Source organism: Myotis lucifugus, unplaced genomic scaffold (genome assembly GCF_000147115.1).
Source record: "Myotis lucifugus unplaced genomic scaffold, Myoluc2.0 scaffold_99, whole genome shotgun sequence".
NCBI lineage: Eukaryota > Metazoa > Chordata > Mammalia > Chiroptera > Vespertilionidae > Myotis > Myotis lucifugus.
Window position 1 is genome coordinate 3,608,376 of NW_005871147.1, and position 25,383 is coordinate 3,633,758.

At 45.3% G+C, this 25,383-nt stretch overlaps 1 protein-coding gene across 5 annotated transcripts in view; it reads left to right on the forward strand.

The window, feature by feature from the left end:
• The window catches only part of USP32 (ubiquitin specific peptidase 32), a 122,759-nt gene extending 112,913 nt beyond the window's left edge, over positions 1 to 9,846 (forward strand). For all 5 annotated transcript variants that reach the window (XM_023756831.1, XM_023756829.1, XM_006092236.3 and 2 more), the window contains 5 exons: positions 1,479 to 1,670; positions 3,898 to 4,186; positions 5,514 to 5,950; positions 6,409 to 6,501; positions 7,502 to 9,846. In XM_023756831.1, coding sequence (XP_023612599.1) covers positions 1,479 to 1,670; positions 3,898 to 4,186; positions 5,514 to 5,950; positions 6,409 to 6,501; positions 7,502 to 7,675 — 1,185 coding nt within the window. In that variant the 3' untranslated portion in view covers positions 7,676 to 9,846. The remainder of the gene's footprint in view (positions 1 to 1,478; positions 1,671 to 3,897; positions 4,187 to 5,513; positions 5,951 to 6,408; positions 6,502 to 7,501) is intronic.
• Positions 9,847 to 25,383: the final 15,537 nt, after the last annotated feature.

A 25,383-nucleotide genomic window follows, 5' to 3' on the forward strand; every position in this document is an offset into this window, starting at 1 on the left:
GTCGCAGCTTCACAGGGGCTGTCTCAGCCTCACAAGGGCCGTCGCAGCCTCACAGGAGCCATCGTTGCCTCACAAGGGCCGTTTCAACCTCACAGGGGCCGTCCCAGCCTCACAGGGGCCGTCTCAACCTCACAGGGGCCGTCTCAACCTCACGGGGGCCGTCTCAACCTCACTGGGGTCAACCTTGATAGTTTATAGAAGTATTTGGCAGCCTGTAATTCAGCCATCCTCTCATTTAGGAAAAAAGTCACCCCTGAAAAACTGTTGTAAACTGCATGTGTTGAGATGTGCCTGCTTGTAATTTAGGGAGCCCACTGCTCCCATTGTCAGTTTAGGAAGGGAAACCTGAGAGAAATTGCCTCAGGCCAAGAGAACCAATTCACCTTTGGAAGGGAGGTTTAATAACTGGAGTGATGAACATGTGTGTGACCTTTGCCAGAAAGAGAGGCATTCAGTTTTCGACTTGTATTCCAAACTCCACCCTGGAATAAAAAGGTCCTTGTGTGAAGTCTCACGGTAGCTTTCATAGTCCTCATACTATGCCTCACCCACCATAGTTCTTAATTGCTTATTAAGTGACAGCCAAGTATTGGAGAAAGAAAAATTACTCCTTTTCTGTTGCATTTTAGGCCCCTACTTCTCTCCCTCCTCCTGATCCCACACCACCTTCAACACACATCCTTACTGGTACATACCTACCCACTTTGCTGTCTCTCCTTATACTTACCATCTTCTTGCTCCAAAGCCTAGTGTGTTGGTTAATGGGACCACGGGGTTTGGAAGGTGTTAGTGTCCTTCTCAACAAAACCCGGCTCTTTTTAGCCTACTGTTTCATTGCAGTCTCAGATAAAGAGGCTTTGTGAGGCAGGAGATAATGACACACATGGTATTCTGAAAACTTTGTGTTACATGGTGTCAGTATGCAACTGAGTTGTTTCCTATGGGGTTTAACACTCTGATGTGTTGTATTCTCATGGTGAGATTTTCTTACCTTTCTTATTTAATTCAGATCTGGCATCTGTTTTCCAGTGATATTATTTCTCCTAGCCTCTGTAAAGCCTGCAACATACTAATAATGTTCTGTCTTTCTAGTTAAAAAATTAAAAGACTTAATCTGAACACTCCTGGTTTGAAGGCCAGCTCACATGTAAGCTCTTTTAGGATTTCAAAATTGTAAAATAAATAGGCAGCTCCTTGTTTGTTTTTGTTATTTCTAACCATTCAGAAATTTTTCAAGAGCTATGGTCATATAAATAGAAATTTGGTCCAGGATATTATTGATGTGATGTTTGTGAATAAATGTACAGATGCTGTATTTGCTCAAAGACTTTTAGTTTGGATTGTATTTTCTTCTTCTTCGTGTAGAATAAAATGAGTGTGAATCACATAGAGAATGGCATAGCCAGGTGACCATTTTAAACTTGCTCCCTTCCCCACCCGCCTTCTCCCCCCATTCTTCCTATTCCCTCCACTTACAGGTTGTCGATGAGCATGAGAGTGTGGAACAGAGTCGGCGAGCACAAGCTGAGCCCATCAACCTGGACAACTGTCTCCGTGCTTTCACCAGTGAGGAGGAGCTGGGGGAAAATGAGATGTACTACTGTTCCAAGTGTAAGACCCACTGCTTAGCAACCAAGAAGCTGGATCTCTGGAGGCTTCCCCCAGTCCTGGTACGTTACAGTCCTACCTCTGAGAGAGCAAGAGTCTGGCAAAAAGGAAAAAAGTCATGAACAAATAGTTTTTCTTATTTTTGAGAATAAAATCCTCCCCTCAGCAATGCTTAAAACGCTTTTGCTGTGCAAGATTTTTATGTTGCACACAGAAATTAATTGTTCTACAGGTATTTGCTAGTTCTTGTTCCTAAAGAGCAGACCACTAAAAAGGAGAGAAAAGTAATATAAACCAGTAACTGCCATTCCACACAAGGCATAGGAAGGGTCAAAAGTGGTACAACCTGGTGAATTTGAACTGCAAAAGAAAATGAAAGCACTTCTGCCTCTAGGGAGAGAGCGAGCTTTAGGCTCATCGTTAGTGGATTGTAGAAGAGCAGCTGAGCCTGGAGCTTCAGGTTCCATTGTGCTGGGTCACATGGCCACAGCACACATGTGCAGTGGGGGTTTATGTGTTCTTTTGAATTTTATTTACTTCTGCCTTCTCCCTTCATGGATTAGGAGACTCTCCTGTTGTTTGTCAGGTGAGTTTGAAATGACAGTTTTTCCTATTCATTTAAGAAAGCCTTTTCCTTAAGAGTGGGGATATCATAACAGGTGTAACTATAAGGCAGTGGTGTGTTTTAACCAGATCTTATATGCATTTTTTTATTCAAGTTTTCCTATTACTCTGTAAAACTGTGAATGTAGGTGGTTGTTTTTATTTTATTAATCTAGAACAACTAGAGAAGAATGCACAAGTAATTAATAATTTTGGCTAGCTAGCTACAGGGATAAGAACTGAGGGAAGGGAAGAAGAAGGCCAGAGCAGGCTTGGGGACAGGTAGGTAGGAAGGGGGATAGTGTTTTTTTGTTTTGTTTTGTTTTAATTGAGTTATAATTAACTCAGAATTAAATGCATAGATTTAAAATATCTAGTTTGATGAGTTTTGACAATTATATATATTCATATAACTATCACGTAAAACATATCTTGGACACGTATTGGAGTGAAGGCATTTATAAAAACTATGTTTTTGAGGTCTTTAAAAAATAATGAGCCCAACCAGCAGGTCATGGTTCGATTCCCAGTCGGGACATATACATGGGTTGCGGGCTTGATCCCCAATGTGGGGCATGCAGGAGGAAGCCAGTTGATGAGTCTCATCATTGATCTCTCTCTCTCTCCTCTCTCTCTCTCTCTCTCTCTCCCTCCCTCCCTCCCCTCCCTCTCCCTCTTTCTCTGAAATCAATTAAAAATATATTTTAAAAAATAATAATAATGAGTGCCCTGGTTGGGTGGCTAAGTTGGTTGAGTGTCATCCCATACACCATAAGGTTGTAAGTTTGATTCCCGGTCAGGGTGCATTCAGAAGGCAACCAATCGACTTCTCTCTCTCTCTCTCTCTCTCTCTCTCTCTCTACCCCTCCCTCACTCCCTCCCCCTCCCTCTCTCTTTCTCTCTCTTTTTTTCTCTCTCTCCCCCTTTCTTCCCTCCCTCCCCCCCCACCTCTCTCCCCCTTTCTCTCTAAAAATCAATAAAAACATACCCTCAGGTGAAGACTACAGATAAATAAATATAAAATAATGATGACAAAATGTTTTGTTGAGAGCTTGGTGGGCTTCTATGATATCCACACACTGGTGTGCCCCATTAGGAGGGGATTATCTTTATATTAACAGTAAATTGTTAAGCATCTAGGGTAGAGGTAGCCACCAAAGATCTGTGCACACATTACAGAGCTTAATAACACTGTATGAAACTGGAGGAATTCATTGCTCTTGAAAAGAAGACAAGCCAGAAAGTAGGGAGATTCTTATGCTCTTCAGGATTTCCTGGTAGCCATCAAAGGATATGGTAAGAAAGGAGAGATATGCAGTCGGAGATTGGGTAAATTTCATCTATTTCAAAAACTCCATTTTTCTTCTATGATATTGGAGAGAGGTACAGTTCAGTGTGGATCTCAAACCCAGAAAGCAGAGGGATACATGCAAATATAGGCTCCAAGGATGTTGAAGAAATTGGGAAAGAGAGTTTCAGATATACAAAGGATATGAAATTAGGGAGATTACCATGGTAACCATATAGCTAAAGGGCAGTGGCCCTACTGATAACTGTGTTACATAATAAAATATATTTTTTTGAAAAAATGTTATGTTCTATATTCTTGAACATTCACATGTATTAGATCTATTTTGTATCTTTGGAACCCTCTAACCCTAGTGTTTTCTACCTTTTCTTCTCCAGATTATTCATCTTAAAAGATTTCAATTTGTAAATGGCCGATGGATAAAGTCACAGAAAATTGTTAAATTTCCTCGTGAAAGTTTTGACCCTAGTGCTTTTTTGGTACCAAGAAACCCAGCTCTCTGCCAGCAGAAACCACTCACACCCCAGGGGGATGACTTCTGTGAGACCAGGGTTCCGACAGGAGAGGTGAAGAAAATGGATGCCCAGAACTCCGCTGGGGAAGAGGATGTGCGCCTGAGCAAAAGCCCATCCTCGCTCAGCGCAAACATCATCAGTAGCCCTAAAGGTGAAGAAGCCTAGGAACCTCCTGAAACCCAGATAGCACCCTGAGGGGAGCTCTTCCAGGACCCCTGTAGACTGCATGTTTTCCTGGCCCTTCCACTCTGAGCAACAGCTTAATGAGATGGAACAAACTTATCTAGAATCAGACCTATCTAGATTTGAACTATGTGACTTTTAGCAAGAGATATAGCCTCCCTGCATCTATTTTTTATGTAGAAAATGGAGATAATACTAAGTTCACAGAGTGTGAGGATTTAATGTCAGGAGTAAAGCATGAATGGTAGTTGTCATTCTTGTTCCCTTACGGCAGAGGTTCTCAAAGTGTGGTCCAGGAACCCCTATAGAGTCCCTGAGGGCCTGGAGGATTAGAACTATTTTCATAAAAATAATAAGATATTATGTACCTTTTCACTGTCATTCTCTCACAAGTGTATGGTGAAGTCAGATCCAGCAGGCTGTGATAATATCGGTGAAATATGTGCTTGTATATTATTTTTTAGATTCCTCCATTTTAATTCCTAGGATGGTAAATATTGATAGATATAACCCATAAAAGAAACATCCTAGAGGTCATCAGCAACTTTTAAGGGTATATAAGGAAGTGGGTGGGGCTGTGACCAAAAAAGTTTAAGACTCACTACCTTACAGGTTTGTTGTGAGAGGTGAAGATAATAGAGAGTTTCCAATACCATGCTTAGCAAAGCTAGTAAGTGCTTAATAATTAGTGATTGTATTTTTAATCTAAGTGTACATACAAGACAGAGAAGAAAATACATTTGTAAAACTCCTTGGGGCCTTAGTCTAATAATATTGTTTTAAACTGAATCTGACCTAAATCACCTTTCTACTATTTTTTTTTTTTTAATATATTTTATTGATTTTCAGGACATTGCTGCATTTTCAGGGCTTGGCATTGAGGAAGACAAGACTGTAACTTATTGACTACATAATAGGCACATCTCCCACCGGGGGTGTGCCCGCAACCAACGTACATGCCCCTGACCGGAATCGAACCCGGGACCCTTCAGTCTGCAGGCCGACGCTCTATCCACTGAGCCAAACCGGTTTCGGCACCTTTCTACTATTTTCTAAGTTCCTACATGATAATTTACATTTTCAGGACATTGCTGCATTTTCAGGGCTTGGCATTGAGGAAGACAAGACTGTAACTTATTGACTACATAATAGGAACTAAAAAGTAGCCAGTCAGGACTCCCAGTCTTTATACCTTTATGTGTATACTTGTGAAGGTGGCTTCAAAGTTACCATTTGGTGGCTAGCTTAATTTGTGGCATTTGGGTTTTATGAATCTTTCCTTCTCCCTTTGACAGGTTCACCTTCTTCATCAAGAAAAGGTGGAGCCAGCTGTCCCTCCAGCAAAAACAGCAGCCCTAACAGCAGCCCACGGACTTTAGGGAGGAGCAAAGGGAGGCTTCGACTACCCCAGATTGGCAGCAAAAATAAACTGACGAGTAGTAAGGAGAACTTGGATGCCAGCAAAGAGAATGGGACTGTGCATGTTTGTGAGCTGGCTGATGCCTTGAGCCAAGGGCACATGCTGGGGGGCAGCCAACCTGAGCTGGTTACCCCTCAGGACCACGAAGTAGCTTTGGCCAATGGATTTCTTTATGAACATGAGGCATATGGCAGTGTCTGTGGCAATGGCTACAGCAATGGTCAGCTTGAAAACCACAGTGAAGAAGACAGCACCGATGACCAAAGAAAAGATATTCGTGTTAATCCTATTTATAATCTATATGCAATTTCGGTAAGTGGTTTATTATATGGTTTTCAGAATGGTCTGCATTTTTCAGTGATTTGTTCATCATTCATTCATTCATTTTTTTCAGTGCTTGCTTATTTCCTAGGCATTGAGCTTGGTGATAAACAAAGTTAGCAGTAGGTATCTTGGCCTTCCAGATAAAACCCAAGATGCTCACAGAGTAAGTGGTTATAGTCATGTAATTGTTATTACTGGAGTCACAGGTTTGAGTTATTCACAATTGTGTGCTCCCAAGGGATTTTTGCTTTCTAACAAATAATTGCAACTACAAAATATTTAGATTTGGGACTTTTGAATTTTGAATTTTTGGAAAAAAGTTAGATGATTCCAAAACTTTCCTTCTTGACCACCTAAATGATTAGTGTTTTCCTGATCAGATCCTAGTAGTGTCCCCTGACCAGTTCTATTAACTACTAACATACCTCCACTTTCTTCTCTTACAGTGCCATTCAGGAATTCTAGGCGGGGGCCATTACGTCACTTATGCCAAAAACCCAAACAGCAAGTGGTACTGTTATAATGACAGCAGCTGTAAGGTAGATATCCCTAATCTTCGAATAAAGGAAAACAAAAATGTCAACAATTCTGAGGGATATTTGTTTAAATAATGGACTTTCTCCTAAATGGAATAGATATTTCTGTTAGAAACCATATATAGATGCCTTTAGTATTTTTTGCTTGTTTGTTTTTTTTGTTAATCCTTATCTAAGGATGTTTTTTCCCATTGATTTTTTTTAGAGAGAGTAGAATGAAGGAGGGAGAGTGGGGGTGGGGAGAGAGAGAAAGAGAGAAACATCGAAGTGAGAGAGACACGTGGATTGATTGCCTCCCACACATACCCCAACCAGGGCTGTGGTTCAAACCTGCAGCTCAGATACCTGTCCTTGATCGGGCATCAAACCTGTGACCCTTCGGTGTGTAGGCTGAGAAACACAGGCGAGGGCTAGATGCCTTTAGTATTAAAGGAACAAAAGTGATATGCAGAGGAGAGAATGAAAACATGAGTAATTGCCCAGCTGGTATGGCCCAGTGGTTGAGCGGCAACCCATGAACCAGGAGGTCACAGTTTGATTCCGTCAGGTCATGTGCCACTGTTGTGGGCTCAATACCCTGTAGGGGGCGTGCAAGAGACAGCCAATCAATGTTTCTATTTCTCTATTCCTCTCCCTTCCTCTGTCTCTAAAGATCAATAAAAACACATTAAAAAAAACACACATGAATAGTAAGGGGAAAAAAGTATTGTTTAAGGATTAAAAGCTCTTGTCTTTTGAGCTATTAGAATTTGATGGGGGTGGGGGGGGGGGGTGTTGGTTATTCTTTTTAACGTGTCTGTAGTCAGAATATTTTCCCTAAAACAAACACTGAAAATAATGAGGCTTATTTTGGGGGCAGGTATGAGACAGCCAAAATGTTAAGCTAATTGGAAGCAAACATGTTTAGTAATTGAAGAGGCTTGGTCTTCACTTTCCTGGCAAGGATTAAGAGCCAGTAGAGTGGTGGCTTTTTTATTATTAAAGACTTTTCTTATCCCTTTAGGAACTTCACCCTGATGAAATTGACACCGACTCTGCCTACATTCTTTTCTATGAGCAGAAGGGGATAGACTATGCACAATTTCTGCCAAAGGTTGATGGCAAAAAGATGGCAGACACAAGCAGCATGGATGAAGACTTTGAGTCTGATTACAAAAAGTACTGTGTTTTACAGTAAGCTACCACTCTGGCTGCTAGACAGTCTGGTGGTAAGGGAGATGACTCCCCGTAGCTAACATTTGGCAAAAGTGTCCCTGAAAGGCAAGCTAACTAAAGGTAGTTATTTTTATCCTGTGACCCTGAAGCACAAATAACAATCCTAATTAAAATAGCAGTTAGCATAACAGTAGTAATAGTTTTGTTTGGAAGTATCTCACACAAGTTCTCTGGTAGAGAACTTTCAGGCAGAGTCCACCATTAGCCTGTAAACAAAAGGGTTTGGCACCAGCCACCTGGGACCAAATAAGAACTAAATTGTGCTTGTCCAGATGTGAACAAATAGGTAGTGAGTATAGAGTTTACCAATAATTATAACAAAATACTAAGAATTTCCTTCGAGTCAAAGTAAAACAAAAAGTTATAGTGTTGTCTCGGGACGACATGATATGCTACCTCCTTTTTCCTAAAGTTTTATTCCATTATATTGACAAGATGGAGAAAGCAAGATCATGAAGGTGTGCAAAGGATTCTTATGGCATGGACACAGATTTTTCCACTTATTTTTTAAAGCATTTTCCCAGTCTTTTTATGTCTTTTCTTTTTATTTTTGTTGTGTTTGTGTTTGAAACACAACCAGTCATGGTGGCAGAGCCATATATAGTAGTCAGTCAGTCTAAGAATCTCTTAAGGGCTGTGTGCCTTCTACCCAGGGCCTTGGTTGGAAGACTCTATAAAGAAAAAGAAATCCTGGGAATCCAGCTAAAATGGCCCTCTCAGATAGAGGCATCTTACTTTGGGGGATACTTTACGTGTCCTCGAAAATGTGTTCCACTCCTGCTGCTGAGTGTGGTGGGCAGTTGCCAATATTTGCACCATCTTCACTTGCACGTGTTGCACAAAAAGCTTCTGAGAAGGAAATGGCATCAAAGCTAAATGGTATTTCACAATTAGTGATTATTTTTCTTTGTTTCTTTGTTTTGCACTTTAAAAAAGGAGAGAGTACATACAAATGAACTTTTCAAGACTTGTTTATATTTGATGGCTATAAGGGCTATACATTAACTTGAATGGGGTGTTTTCCCCCATCATATTCAGTTTAAAAACGAAATACATCCCATTTCTTGGTAAGTTGTCAATGAATGTGAAATCCTAGCCCCATGAGATTCAATCTGTTTTCAAACATTGATAGTGTGTATTTTTAATGAAATTGGTGGCTTTAAAAGTAAACTTCTATTTTGTTTGCATGTCCGGTTTGTTTTTTTGTTTTGTTTTGTTTTGTTTTGGGGGTTTGTCTCTTTTTTTTTTTTTTTAATTTCCCAGTAGTAGTCATCAAAAGTTTTGTTTCTTTGCTCACTTTATTTTTTCCTCTGATAATTCAAGACTGGAACAAAAATGTAAATGTTATTTATTTCAGGCAGCATCGTTTTTCATGTGTTGTTATAAAATATATATTCAAAGTAAATATTTCACTTTTTTTTCTTCAGTCTTTTTGTATTCATCTGGACCCTGGAAGTTGGTTCTCATTAATTGTCAGATTCCATTTCCCTTTCTTCCTCACAGATAGTAGGTACCAAAGTAATTCAGCATTTATGTTCTGATATCTGAGGCTAGTCATTATCCAGTTCTCAGAGCAGTTGGAAAGGTTGTCTTAAACGCCTTCCTAAGTTGAAACCCTATTCAGAGACTATAATTGCAAGTTGGAAGCAGTGGCCTAAATGGAATAATGGGATGAAGTCAGACAAAATACATACTTTATAGTTTCATGATTTTCAGTATGTAAAATCTGTCCATTCCTACCTGGACAAGTCCCATGAAAAAATGGAAGATTTTAAATAATTTCCTTACAGATGTTTTATTTAAACAGGTAGCACAATCTACTAATGTTGTTTGATCTATGTTTGTTATATTGGTTGTAATTAATTTTTTTAATTCATGACTAGCGGAAAATTTATTAAATTAACTATTAACTACATTCACCTTGTAAATTACTGTATAAAACTTGTTGACAATGCACTGACTTTAGAAATATGTTAATGTACATAGAGTGTAAATAAAATAGTGTTGATGTACTGAAATATGAACTGTATAAAAAAGTATTGGTAATTGTATATGGAGTGTATCTGTTTATCTGTAACTATTATCCAAACAAATTAAATACTGTGGCTGCATTTATGTGCTATTTTTCCTCTATATAAGTAAACACCAAAAAAAAAAGTCCAATCCTTCAGCCTTTCTCTCTTTGACCTTGTTTTAACTCCCCTACTTGAATAATACCTGACTTAGAGAGTAGATACTTCATCTCTGAAAGAATGGAAACTGTGTTGGAGGTAGAGCAAGGTATCTACACTGTTTTAAATTTGGCTCACATCCCTGTTAGGAAATTATTTTGAAGATAATGGAAGGGGGTTGGGAGAAGCGTAGACAGCAGGTGAACTGAGAATTGATGGAGGAGGTCTTACAGTAGCTTCATGCAGATTAGGGGATAAGGTGAAGAAGAGTAAGACCTCTCATTTGTATAATGCCTTGAAATGATCCTGTTTCCAGGTAGTGCTGAGAAACTAGGAATGTCCCTGGTTATCTCTGGAAGGTCTCCAAAGAGGCATTCGGCAGCATTGAGAAGGGTGGAAGATTTGGAGCTGTGGGTCCTTCAACCTCAGCCCCTGTTTGTTTACCTTTAAAATTAGAATACCTACCTCTCGGGCTTATATTAACTAAATGAAGTATTTAAATGGCTGGCGCCGTTTCTTGGTAAGTTGTCAATGAATGTGAAGTCCTAGCCCCATGAGATTCACTCTGTTTTGCAGAGATTTATTTTTTTACTTGCTTGCTATACTGATGCTAAAAGAATTTCAATAACTCTCTGCTCACATTCTCCAAAAATGGGAATACACATTAAAAATTTCTAGAACGAAACATGTTGAATCAGCAGCAATGGTAGCTTGTTTAAAGAAACAAACAGAAAAGGGATCCAAAAAATCATCAGAAAGCACAGCTTCTAAGGTGTCATCCTGTGTCCCTGGCTTTTTAAATGCAGCCTTGGAAAGGACCAGCTTGTGGAGATGGGTAAGCATTTATTGCTTGTTTCTGAATGGCCTTGTGAAGTGAGAGGTAGCGTCCATCTCCCAGCCTCTCTGGCTGAGGTGGCACTTCCCCACGGGATCTCCATCCCTTGGTGGCATTGCTCACTATGGATTCCTTGATGGCAGACCCCATTGAATTGAAGTAGATTAATTGCCATGTTTTCCCCAACTATTTTAAAGATGAAATACAGACTTTTACTAGGCCAGGGCCAGAACGTGTAGTTTAAGGACCAAAGATCCCAGTTTTCCTTAATGATGTACCAGCAGGTTTCTTAGTATTGAAATTACAGTAAAAAATGCACACACCCATACAAGACAGAGCAAGTAAAGGGGGCTGTCTGTAGGTTTACCAAACTTCCTGAACAATGAGAAGCAGGATAATAAGAGTGAAAGGGCCTCAATCTCAGAGGCCTATAGGGACCAGGCTGGGAACAGAGTGTAAGAGAAGCAGGCCCAGCCATGGATGAGGATGGGGGCTAGCGGGGACTCTGGTGAGTTCTAGTCCACAGCCATCTAAAGCAGCGGTTCTCAACCTGTGGGTCGCGACCCCTTTGGAGGTCGAACGACCCTTTCACAGGGGTCGCCTAAGACCATCCTGCATATCAGATATTTACATAACGATTCATAACAGTAGCAACATTACAGTTATGAGGTAGCATGAAAATAATTTTATGGTTGGGTCACAGCATGAGGAACTGTATTTAAAGGGCCAGAAGGTTGAGAACCACTGAAAAGGCTCCACTTAATTGTTGCCATAGAGGAATGTGGACCCCAGTGTTACCAATCCTTTTTTTGTTTTGTTTTTGTTTTTTGTTTTTTTTTTGTTCCCTTGAGAGAAGCCAGAAATCCAGCTATTAATACAAAATATCCAATTTAGAAATGTTGGCCATTAGTTTTTTTTAAAGGTTAAACATTGTACTGTCCAAATAAAACGTATCTGCAAACCAGATACTATAAGCCACCAGTTTATGCCGTCTGGTAAGTAGAAGTCAGATTCTAGTTCTGCTGTAACCTAAAACAAGTTCCTTACACTCAGACTTCTCATGCCAATGAGAATACCACTTTGTTCCTAAAGGTTATAAGGAAAAGAGAATGTATGTGAATAGCCACAGAGCCTGACACCTATAAGGTATCAGTAGTATTCCTTCCTCAGGGAAACAGCACAGGTTTAATAAAACAATACTGTTAAAATCAAATTCATTATCAGCCCAGAAGCCTTCAGCTACCGTGTGAGCACATTATAGGTACAGAGCTTTGTGCTAGGTTCTCTGGGAGCTGCAGTTTCCAACCTGGCAATTCATCTGTATCATAAACTGCTTGTTAAAGGTGCTGGTTCCAGGGTCCCACCCATCGTTACATTACACCTGCGTTCTGTGCCTATCCACACCCAGATTTATGAGCTCATCTTCCCAAGAATCTGCATTTTAACGAGTTCCTCAGGGGAGATCTTTGGTAGCCAGTTTGCATTTATGGAAACCACTGCCCCAGAAAATGAATCATTACTTCCAGTCTAATTAGGGAAAGATGATAAGCAAATGCATATGTGTAAGAAAGAGTTAACAGTAATTAACTAAAGCTCCCTAGATATAATTGTCTCTGATGAAGTGCTGACTGAGGACATTAGACAGTCGGCTGTTGACAGAATCCTTAGGGAAAACCAAACGGGAAGGGAAGTGAGTGACACCATGCAGTGAGGTCAGGATTTTGTCAGAAGCAAGCAGAACCTTCTAGCAGTCTAGGCTCACATATGTAAACGAGGCCTGCGGCCCAGTGGCTGCGAGTTTGACATGCTTGGACTCTAGACAAGGGAGCAGAGATCTCGCCTTGCAGAGGCTGTGCAGGCCTGTTAGAGCTGCATTGAGGTGAGGTGGAGCATAGTAGAAGATAGCAAGCAGGCAAAAACCTGGTTGTGAAGGCTTTTGAAGGTCAGACCAGTTAAAATAAGTGCTTCAAATTGCCAAGTGTTTTGGTGTGGTTATGAAACATTTTCATATGGCTTACTGAAGTATACCCTAATCTATGTAAGACCATTTTATTATAAATAAGTTTTTGTTTGCTGTAATTTAACTTTCTCTTTTTCATACACACAATCCACTTTTGCTGAAATTTCTCTTGGTTGGTTATGAACTTTGGGCCTTACCACAAGCCCAAGAGGAACACAGGTGGATACCAGGCTTAAAGTGCTCCAAGGTGATCAAGTAAGTGGAGGGAAAACAAAAAAGGAATCAGGCCGGAGGTGGGAGAAAAACTAGAAGGGCCTTGGAAAGGGAGAAAGCATGCCAGAGAGAGGAGCCCCGTCCTGGGTGAGGTGGCCTAGAGAAGAGAGGAGAGGAGGGCCCAGAAAGGTGAGTGGGCTTGGGAGCCGCAGGGAAGGCATGGGGGGTGGGAGAGCGCTTCATCAGTTCACAGCAGGGTCCTCTGCTGATCATGGCTAAATCGTAGTGCTCGCTGGGATTATAGATCCGGTGGGAAGAAGGGGACTTCCAAGCTGGGGATGAGCAGGGAGTCTCCCAGAAAGGATCAGGAGATGCCTGTGGTCGCCAGAGGCTGCTATAGCTCCAATTTCGGGGCAGTCATGACACCACAGAAAGCAGTGGACTAGAAATATAGCCGGTAGTGTTGGGTCTACACCTTGCAGAATTGTATGACCTTGAGCAGGTCAGTTGTCTCCTGTGCACCTGAGGTCCCTCTGTGAATAATGAAGGGGTTGCATTAGGTCAGCTTTTATTTTGAAACAGCATTGGGACTGGATCCTTTCTTCCATCTACATTTTATCTGAAGGACCATTCCTAACGCAGACGAGGTTGGAGTTGCTCAGGTTGAAGTAAGAGTTGAGGGCGGGGTGTTGCTTGATCAACCTGTGAGGGCTCTGGGTCAAATGGCCACTACAGTCCCTTGGACCTCCAAGCATTCAGAAAGCCGGTCATGCAGTGCTGCTCCTGCAGCAGCGATTCCCTGTGGTCTGCTGGGAGTCACGTTGGCAGCAGAGGGAACCTTTCTGAACCCATTGTGCTGCTCTCAGTGCATCTAGGTGGGGAGGAAAAGTCAGGCAACTATGGTGAAGGTCAGTCAGCCTCCCTCCCTGCCTTCCGCTGTGCCAGCTGGAGAAAGTCACCGCTGCCACTCCCTGTTTGCAGAGCTCCCTGGGCTTGGAGCTGTAATAAACATCCTCTCACTATGGGAGGTGGGGGAAATGGAGAAGGGAGAGGTAATCACTCATATATCAAACAGTTTGTTGAGCACTGACCCTATAAGAACTGTTCAAACCTGTAGAAAAGTTTTATGAGTGTATTTGAACCAGAGGATATGCCTGGAAGCAAGATCTCAACAGACGGAGAAAAACGCTTCAGGCAATGACAGATTGAATTTCATTTACGCATCTGGAATTAAGGAGGGGATGTAAGGAAGATTACATGAAGGTGGGAGAAAGCAAGGTGGGGATTGGATTACAGCAGCAATTTTCAACCTTTTTCATCTCATGGCACACATAAACTAATCACTAACATTATGTGGCATGCCAAAAAAATGTGTGGGGTTGTTTTTTGGTGGTTTTTTTTTTTTTTGCTAATCTGACCAAAAAATAGATATAATTTTTTAAAATATTTTTTTGATTTCAGAGAGGAAGGGAGAGAGGGAGAGATAGAAACATCAATGATGAGAGAGAATTATTGATCGGTTGCCTCCTGCACGCTCCCCACTGGGTATCGAGCCCACAACCCAGGCATGTGCCCTTAACCGGAATCGAACCTGGAACCCTTCAGTCCGCAGGCTGATGCTCTGTCCACTGAGCCAAACCAGCCAGGGCCAAATAGGTATAATTTTGATTCATTCACACCGGATGGCTATTGTGTTGGCTGTTGTCATTTTTTTATTTGATAATCTAAGGCAGTGGTCGGCAAACCGCGGCTCGTGAGCCACATGCAGCTCTTTGGTCCCTTGAGTGTGGCTCTTCCACAAAATACCATGTGCGGGCGCGCATGTACAGTGCAATTGAAACTTCGTGGCCCATGTGCAAAAGTCGGTTTTTGGCCTGGGCGAGTCTATTTTGAAGAAGTGGCGTTAGAAGAAGTGGGGGGTGTCCGTTGGTCGGGCGACAGGAGACACGGCGGGTGCAGGTGGGCTGCGGGATACGTAGCGCGGGGAGGCGTGAGCGATTCATGCACGAGTTGAAATGAAGAGTGAGTACTCAGATCTTCTGCTGCATAACAAGGTACGTTGGTTATCAAGAGGAAACGTTTTGAAATGTTTCGCTTCCTTATTAACAGAAATTAAAACATTTCTCCTTGAGAAGGGTGTTCACTATCCAGAACTAACGAACGATCAGTGGATCCAAAAATTTTATTTCATGGTAGACGTTACGTCTCATCTAAACCAGCTTAATCATAAACTACAGGGGAAAGAAACACAGTTTTTTCAATGTTAGAAGAAGTTATTTCATTCGAAAACAAATTATCTCTTTTTGCTCAAGCTTTTGAAAGAGAAACTTTGATTCACTTTCCAAGCCTGTTGAAACATCGCCAAGAAAATAATTCTGATATTGACATTTGCTATTTCAAAACAATACTTTTAAATATGAGGGAAGCTTTTCTCAACAGGTTTCAGGAATTCAGAAACAGCAAAGCGACGTTAGCCTTTGTTAAAAAACCTCTCAATGCTACTGTAACAGAATTAAATTTTTCTCCCTTTAATATTGACATTGGCAACTTTGAAATGCAGTTGCTGGATTTAAAAAACAAAGAACTGTGGAGCTCAAAATTTGAACGTCTTTGTGCTGATATAGAAATATTAGAGAAAAACAAAGGTGAACTTAGTTCACAGCACAAGTGGTCTGCTTTGAAAGACCTGGAGAAGGAAGATATGTTGATTTTTAAGACCTGGAATAGTATTCCTGACTCATATAATCAACTGAAAAAACTAGCATTTGCTGTTCTTTCCTTATTCGGGTCTACATATTTATGGGAACAATCATTTTCAAGCATGAACCTTATCAAGAGTAAATTGAGAAGGTGTCTTATTTTATTTTTATTTTTTTAAAATATATTTTATTGATTTTTTACAGAGAGGAAGGGAGAGAGATAGAGAGTTAGAAACATCGATGAGAGAGAAACATCGATCAGCTGCCTCCTGCACATCACCCACTGGGGACGTGACCGCAACCAAGGTACATGCCCTTGACCGGAATCGAACCTGGGACCTTTAGGTCCGCAGGCCGACGCTCTATTCACTGAGCCAAACCGGTTTCGGCGAGAAGTTGTCTTATTGATGAGAACCTGAAATCGTGCCTAAAATTAAAAACAACAACATACAAACCTGACTTACCCAAACTTTCCAAGGAGATGCAAGGCAATTGTTCACATTAGTGTTTGTCAGTCATTGTCATGATTTAATTTTATGGATATTGTAAGGTAAATTGTAAGGAATTTAATTTTATCAATAAATAATATCGTTATTAAGTATGATATCAAGTTTTATTCAACGTACCTATAGTTTAACTAAGACTTAAAACTTTAAGTAAAGTTTATTAAGTTAATTTTAGGGAACGTTGTGGAGTGAAAGAAGATGTAGTGTTGAGGATGGAGAAAGGTATGTTGAGATGGTTTGGAAATATAGAGAGGATGAACGAAAGGAGATAGACGAAACAAGTATACAAGACGAATGTGGATGGGAGAGTTGGAAGGGGTCGACCTCAGCGAATGTACCTCAATCAGATTGAGGATGTTTTTAGCAAAGGCCAGCTTAGGAGTACCCTAATTAAGTTAATAACAATGTACCTACCTATATAGTTTAAGTTTAAAAAATTTGGCTCTCAAAAGAAATTTCAATCGTTGTACTGTTGATATTTGGCTCTGTTGACTACTGAGTTTGCCGACCACTGATCTAAGGGGAATGAGGTCAGTGCCCCTGGCTAAATCATCAGGTATTGCATGTTCTAAAAATGCTTGCAACACATCGGTTGAAAACCACTGAATTACAGGATAGTTACGATTATGTGCTCTCTTGAGTGTGGTTACACTTCCGAAGGTCTGAAAAAGAGCTATTTCAAAAGCGTGTCACCTACCCCTGGCCCGGTGGCTCAGTTGAGCAACGTCCCAGGCACGGAAAGGTTGCCGGTTTGATTTCCCAGTCAGGGCACACACCCAGGTTGTGGGTTTGATCCTTGGTCAGTGTGTGTACATATGGAAGGCAACCGACCATTGTTTCTCATATCAATGTTTCTCTCTCTCCTGTCTAAAATCAATAAAAACATTCTTTAAGTGTGTTACCTAGATGCACAATAAACAATGGACAGTGCTTGCTTCAGGCAAAGATAAACCTTTTACTAAACAAGTTGTAGGCCTGGGGTGTGACTCTTCACCATGATGACCAGCCCGGTTAGGAATTTATGAATAGATCACCCTGTGAGGTTACTTTCAGTCAGACCTATTACAGCACCCCTTTTCATCCACAGTACCTACTATGTGAAATAAAGGTTAGTCCTGCGTTTGGAACTGAAAGAAAAGTTGGAGAGGGCACTTAGACACTGAATGGACCTCTGTTTGCCAGACCCATGCTATGCATTTTTAAATATATATTTTTATTAGTTTCAGAGAGGGGGAAAAAGAAAAACATCAATGATGAGAGAGAATCATTGATCGGCTGTCTCCTGCACACCCCTCACTGGGGATTGAGCCCTCAACCCAGGCATGTGCCCTGACTGGGAATCCAACCATGACCTCCTGGTTCATAGGTTGATGCTCAACCGCTGAGCCACGCTGGCCAGACCTTGCTATGCATGTTTCATTGATTGGGTACTGCTCACCTCAGCTCTTTGAGAGTGCATTATCATCTCTTTTTATGGATGAGGAAACAGATTCAGTAAGGTTAAGTCTCTTGCCCAAAGTATCACACCAGATACAAGTTGGATTCAAACTGGGGTTAATCTGGCTGCTTCTAGACCACCCCTCCCCTTCCCCCTGAATCCACAGCTTAGCAACTCCTGTCAAGTTGGTCTATCACTGTGAGCCTCAGTGTCCTGTTTGTGACGATAGTCATGATAACCCTGACTCCCTTATATTGTTATACGCACTGAATAAGAAAGTGAAGGTGAAACCCTTTACAGCTGATAATGCTGAAATCCTTTTACAACTGATAACACTTATGCAAATGCAAAGTATTGTTGCTAAGGAGAGGAGGTGGGTGTCCTGATAGCAGCCTCCTTGCCCTCCCTGGAAGATGAAAAACTTGGGAGCGAATAGCCAAGCAATGACTCCAGGGAGACGGACATCCTAGGTTTGTTCTCTTCGCTCTAGTGGCCCAGGGACTATAGGAGCTGGACCGAGGTAGGACGGGAGTATAGGAGGGGAGGTGGGCCCAGGGAGGGCGAGAGAGGGCTTAGTCAGGTCAAGGCCTCGAGCTCCAAACTGGACTTTGAAGTGTCTGATAGTATCTTTTCTTTCTCTTCCAGTTTTGTTTTTTTAAATAGTAATTTTATTGAGGATTTAGCAGGGATGTGGTAGTTTCAGAGGCAGGACAGCAGGATGGGAAAGATAAGGATTTAATGAGCTGTTCTTGGGAAGGCCGCCACCAGTCACCGCAGCCGTGAGATTCCCTTGCTCCCCACTGGCCCCCTGCCAGACTGGGCTACCTGTGTTGTTTAACCCACTGAGGACAATGCCTAAAGCTGAGGCCTTTTCCTTCCTGGCCTTTCCTGGGAAGGGAGGGATAACAATTGAGTCTGACTGTTTATACCCAGGTGTTTGCGCCCAGAAGCCCCGGCTCTAAACCAAATACCACATGTCCATCCGGCCATCATGACAGGCCCCTCACGCAGCAGGCAGACCCCTCAGTGGCCTTCCATTCGTTCCTGGCTGTGCTGAGACCAAAGGGGCAGCCCTGTCTTCCCCCAGCCTTTCTTTATGAACCCAACTTTGGTTTTTCTCATCTCTCCTTTTTAAAATATATATTTATTTATATTGCTTTCAGAGAGGAAGGGAGGGAGGGAGAGAGAGAGAGAAACATCAATGATGAGAGAGTATCATTGATTGGCTGCCCCCTGCATGCAACCCGGGCATGTGCCCTGACCGGGAATCAAACTGTGACCTCTTGGTTCTTGGGTCGACGCTCAATCACTGAGCCATGCCAGCTGTGCTCATCTCTCCTTTTTGATGATAGTGGAAATGCCAGGCCTCAATCCAAAACTGATATATGTAAAGAGAGAGAGAGAGAGAGAGAGAGAGAGAGAGAGAGAGAGAGAGAGAGAAAGGAAAATGGAGAGGGGTGGGGAGAGAGAAAGAGAAAACACACCTAATTTGGATCTGGGGAAATAACCAGTATAAATATGGAGGAAAATCTAAACTCTCTAACTGATCTAAAAAGAAGTGCTGAAATCAGGGCCTGCTCCGCTGCCGAGGTAACCTGCTTCTGGGGGTGGCAACATGCCACTGCACCTGGCAAGGACACGGGTGGAACACTCCATCTGTCATCCTGTTTGCATTGACAGTTCAACAAGGAAGCCCTCCCCTCATAGAGCACAGGCTGGCCTCGCCCCACTCCCTGAACTTAAACTGTCACCAAATTCCACACGGCCCCACGGAGCCAGCTTCCTGTCAGCTGTTCTGTTCCAGCCACAGGCTCAGTGAAAGGTCACTCATTGTGATGACACAAGTTCCATTGGATTGTTTGTTTTTTTTTAATATGTTTTTATTGATTTTAGAGGGAGAGAGAGAAAAAAAACAACAACACATTGATTGGTCGCTCCTATATGCACCCTGACCGGGGGTCAAACCTGTGACCCTTCAGTGCACGGGACGTCGCTCCAACCAACCGAGCCACACCGGCCAGGGCATTGGATCTTACTCTTACCCCTGAGAAGTCTCCCTCTTCCTCTACAATGATGGCACCTTCGGAGAGTATCTCCAATGTGTTTTAAGTGAGTCCTTTCCGCTCCCAGGTGGTGTCTGCTGGGTGAGACCAATTTTCCGGGTACCCCTCATGCAACATCACCACTGCCCTTAGGCATCCCCTCACAGCCTGGCTCCAGGGTCAGAACTGCTCACTGGCCCTCATACTCCACTTACTGGAGTGTCCCCAAAGGAGTGTTAGTGTTTGGGTGAAATTGCTCTTTCCATCTTCCTATGCCACTTCCATCTCCCTCTGACCCCACTGGGACCCCGAGGCTGACTGATAGACGCCACACTCTTCCCTCTTCCCTCGGACTCTGAAGCTTCCCTTGGACCCAGCATGTCACCCCTGACCCCTTTCCCTTAAGAAAGGTGTCTCCCAGGAGGCTCCTCGGGTGGGAGACCCAGGCAAGTCTGTCCTACGTGCTCCAGGGGCTCCTGCTATGGCTCAACCCCGGCTGGACATGAACCCACAGCTTACACTGGAGTGAGACCCCAGTGTGACCTGTAACCTCATGGAGGTTGTCGCCAGCCAGCCCCAAGGCCTGGGAGGCCAACTCTGAGGAGGACCCAGGATGCTGGGGAACAGCGGAAGCCGAGGATCAAGCACCTTGTACACCCAGGCCCACATGTGGAAACAGCTGTTCAAACTGTAACACAACCGAGTTGATTGTGTCAGTCACTGAAGGAAAGTTGGCGTAAATAGAACTCGGAAAACCAGGCTTGTCCATCAGGATTGCCCAATGGACAAAGTAAATATTTAGTTCCAGCCCTGGAATGGTGCCCGCTAATTCCGTGCTTCGCTATCATTTTTCCTTTTATTCATTCATCCTGCAAACATTTGCTGCCGCCTCCCCTCCGTGCGGCCAGTCCTGGCCTGGCACTTCCATACTCTGATGTGAACCTCAGGGGAAGGAGCAGCGGGGAGCAGAGACTGGGGAAGGCTTCACGAAGGAGTTACTTTTAAGTTGGGTTTTGCATTGATTTTTTTTTTTTTAAGAGAGAGTGGGAGGGAGGGGGAGAGACAGAGAGAGAGAGACATCGATGTGAACCACATCAATCAGTTGCCTCCTGCATGAGTCCCAGTGGGATTGAGCCTGCGGGATTGAGCCTGTGGAATCGAACCCAGGACCCTTCAGTCCACTGAGCCAAACCGGCTAGAGCTTAAGCTGGGTTCTGGCTGATGTGTAGACCTCGTGAGAAGAGCCACAAGGCGGGTAAGGACAGGTCTAGGGAACAGCACATGACCCCAGGGTGGGTGGCTCCATGACTCCTGCAGCCCAGCTCCCTGTGGGCGAGGACTCCCTACAGCACTCAGACCAAGAGAAGCAGCGAGGACTGCAGGGTTGGCAGGCCACTCCCTGGCTGGCAAGGAGAATGCCTTTACCTTTCTAAGCCTCCGTTTCCTTCAGGAAAATGGCCGAGGATGCTGATGATCAGAGGGTGGGCTTGAGTATCAAACTGTCTGGGTCCAAATCCTACTACCTGCTGGCCCTGGGCCCCCTGATTCCTTTTCCTCATTGAACGTGGAGAAAATAGAGACGCCCGCCTCCGAAGGACTGAGAGAGGAAGCATGTCAAGTAGTTTCACCTGAGTAAATATCCCCTGCTCTTCAGGTACTGTTATATGTGTAGAGTCAGGACCCGCAATGCCTGCCCCAGTTCTTCCAGTTCAGTATTGATTGAGGGCCTACTACGTGCTCGCTGCTGCAGCTGCTGCTGTCAGGGCACTGGTGCACTTGGTCCTGCAGGTTGGCCTCCCCGGGAGGCTAATGGGGTGCAGGATGTTCGTTAAGGAATGCCTCTGGGAGCAACACCCTGGGAAGGGGAAGCAGGACTGAGAAGGGGAGAAGTGAACTGCCGCGCAGGCCCAGTGCTAACCTCCACTGGCCCTACAGAGCTCTGGGGCTGGAACGGCCCTTGGGAGTCCCAGTGGGTCAGTCATTGGCTGGGCCTCCGCAGAAAGGAGTGTGACCCTGAGTGAGAGGCTTCCTCTCCCTGGAGAGGCCGGCAGCTGAAGGCACCGGCTGAGGGGGCTGGGATGATGGGTGGGAGCTGGGCTGCGGGGCAGTGGTCCTGGCACCTCCAGCTGAGAGAGGCAAGAGGCAGGCAGAACCAGGGAGGTGAGGGCATGAGGGGGTTGGGGGGGATAAGGACACATATGTAATACCTTAATCAATAAAGAAATATATATATATGGCAGGCAGAGACCCAGGGAGCAAGAATAAGAGATTTCCTTGGCAATGGCCTCTCCCAAGTTGATGGAAAACGGTAGGAAATCTACAAGCAGAAGGCCTGCTCCAACACCGCTCTGAGGTGTGCCGAGCTGCCCACCCCACAGGAATCGCCCATTCCAGAAGGGAAGAACCCAGTGCCCAGTTTGCTATCAGTTCCTGGAAGGTGTGGTCAGCTGGAGGGAGCGGGGGATGGCCAAGAGGAGGGAGTGGTGCAGTCTTGGCCCTGCTTTTGTTCACCCTTCTCTCTTGGTCTGTTTCCCTGAAGCAGGTGGGATAGGGGTAGGTCACCAAACCTAGCAAATGCAATTACAGGACACCCAGTGGAATTTCAATTTCAGATAAACAAGTAATGTTTTAGTGTAAATATGCACCATGCAATTTTGGGGATATACTTACACTAAGAAAAAATGTGTTGTTCAGCCCCAGCCCATCGTGGGTCAGTTGGTTGAGTGTCATCCTGTGCACCGTAAGGTCAAGGTTAGATTCCCCGTCGGGGTGGGTCCGGGAGGCAACCAATCAATGTTTCTCACATCAACGCTTCTCTCTCTCTCTCTCTCTCCCTCCCTCCCTCCCTCTAAAACCAATAAAAACATATTTTTTGGGGAAAAAATTGTTGTTTATCTGAAATTGAAGTTTTTCTGGTAACCCTAGGTGGGTGCAGACCCTGTGCTAGGCAGGGGAAGGCTGCCGCAAAGGCAGACAGGACAGGCCCACCCGCAGCCAGCCAGGGGCAGAGCAGTGACAGAGAGGGGGACGCATCAGAGGGCACAGGGGGAATCCTGGGAATCCTGCAGCAGCTGGGCAGGGGCAGGGAAGGGCTGGAGGAAAGGAGAAAGGGGACGGGTCCCAGCCCAGCAGTCCCCGCAGCAGGAATGCAGACAGGCCCCGGGTTGTCTCAGCCCGACTCCAACCCTGACCCCACCCACCAAGACAGGGACTAGGGATGTGAGAGTGCAGAGCAGTCCTGGGCTCCTGTGCTGTCCTGGGCTCCTGTGCTGATAGGGTCTAGCTAGGGATGTGAGCTCAGCTGGGCCCCTGGGCTCCTGTGCTGTCCTGAGTGGCCTTAGGCAACTCTGGCAAAGGTCAGGCTGGGAGGCCAGCTCAGCGGACCGTTCTGTGGATGGGGTTAGCGTGCTGGAGGAGTGTCTGAGAGGCGAGGTGGGTTCCACGAGGGTCTTGCAGTTTCTCGTTTGCATAGGAGGACAGGCGTCTGCTACTCGCCTCAGAGGTGACCCAGTGTATCGCTCCTGGGAATGCCAACCTCCACCCACGGTTCCCGGCCATCCCTGAAAGGGGCCAGTTTCCCCTACCTATCCTTCAAAATGAATCGTAATGATAACTATAAATTATTGGACACATCCCGTTGGCCAGGCTTCTTGTTTCATCTTTACAGCAACATCATGAGGTAAACGCCATCATCGTCCCCACTTTACAGATGAGAAAACTGAGGTTCGGGTGAATTAAATTACCAAAGCACCTCCCCAGCTAGTCAGCAGTGGGCGAGGACTCAAACCCAGATCTGTGGGCTCAGGGGCCCCTGCTCCAGGAGTGCCTGTGCCTCTCTCACAGCCTGGATTCCAAAGACCTGGTAGCGCCGTGCCCCGTGTCTGCCCTTTGGTCAGGACTCTTGGAGGAAGGGCACAGGTTGGGATTTCCCCCCCTGAATCCTCAGTCCCCGGTACAGAGGAAATAACAGTGTTTGTTGAAAGACTAAATCTTGTTCCAAAATGTACTCAGATCCCTTCCCTGTCCCCCGTCCCTCTTCCTGTCGGCCCAGGCCTTGCAGAAGCCAGCACTTGGACTATGGAGAGCCTCCTGCGTGTCTGCTCTGAGCTGGGCCAGGCCGCTGAGGAAGGAACTAGCCTGTAACTCCCTCTGTCCTGTAGCTCCCCCCGAAAGGAAGCCCCTCCCCAGGCAGGCGCCTGGGCCCCGGGACAAGTCCTTGGTCTCTAAAGGAGATAATGCCTTTGTCCCTTCTCGGATAAACAAACAGAGCCGGCTTGAAGTGTGTCCTGCAAGGTGCAGGAGCGGCACCCCACCCATGGAGATAGGCCTGGCCTTCCTCCCAAGGTCACGGGCAGCTAGGCCCCGCGTGGTGCAGAGGCCACGCTCAGCCCATTCTGCAGGGAAGCCGTGCCTCCACATTCAGGGTGGGACACGGCACTGCAGACCCCACCGTACCCCTGGGCCCTCTCTTTGAACAAGGCCATCGGCTTCCCTACGTCTGCCCACCCAGAGCCCACACATAACCACATAACCTCAGGGTCACGCCACACAGGTACCAGTCACCGTGTGGTCTTGGTGACTGCTGCTTTTACAGGTCCAGGTGTCTATGTGCACGCACCACCCCGCCACCCATGACCCTCAGCCCCTATACACCCTTATACTCTTGCCCCTCCTACACTCCTCCCTCCCGCCCCTGCACGGTCAGATCTGAGCCACAGGAAGCAGGGCCAGCAAGTGTGCAAACCAAGAGCCAAGATTGGGGAAGTTTATTTTCCAAGAATCATCTAAACACACAGGGAGTATTTTCAGGCCCTGGCTCCCACCCAGATGCCAAATCTAAACAGGGGGTCAGAGGTCTGCCCGCTGGAGACACAGAGCAGCCAGTGGAGACAGGGTGGGACACGGCACTGCAGACCCCACCTGGCCCCTGGTCCAGAGGCCCGAATCCCTCAGATAACGGCCAAAGGAGGGAGCTGGCATGGGAGCCAAGCGGGGGCAGAGAAGTGACTGAGGGTGGGCTGGGCCCTCTTTATGAACAAGGGGCCGCTGATGGCCCCCTATTATCTCTGAGCGACGGGCAGGAGCCAGAGGGGTCGGCTAAGGGTGGCGGGCAGCACTGGGGGAGTGATGTACTCAGAAGAGGAGGCTCTCGAGACCACACACCGTGAGAGGGACTGCCCATCAGTCTCAGCCTCCAGGGCACAGGAGCCAGTTCCAGGGGGTGGCTGCCCACCGCTGGGTGACTGGCCAGGAGTGACCTTGCTGTGAGTGCTGTGCTGACGGCATTACTCCCGCCTCCAGGTGCAGGGAGGGCAGGTGGAATGCTGGGAGGAGGCCTGAACCCTGGGCCCCGGACAAGCTGTGCCCATTCTGGCCCCCACTGGCCAGGTTTATTATTGTTTATTATTGTGGGGTCAGGGGGATGGGGGAGGGCGGTGTGCCTTCTGCCCGGGGTTGGAGAGGCCAAGGTTCCCCAGTCTCTTGCAAAGAGCTGGGACTTCCTGGTTCTGCTACCATGTTATTCACTGAATGTTGCCTTGAGGGCAGGGTCGGGGATGGGAGGTGGGGTGTAGAAGGGGCAAAGGGGAGGTTCAGACTTCTGAGAGCCCTGAGCTGAAAGGGGGAGGTTGGTGTGCCACTTAGATCTTAGATCCCCTGCAGGCAGCCGTGGGAACCAAAGAGAACAGGTTCAGTGTCAGCGAGCCCCCTGCTGACACAGGCTGCCTGCTGTTGCCATGGTGATGCAACGGCACTCTCCTCCCCGCCTCCCCCAAAGGAGCTGTGTGGTCACCAGTGAAAGGAGGTG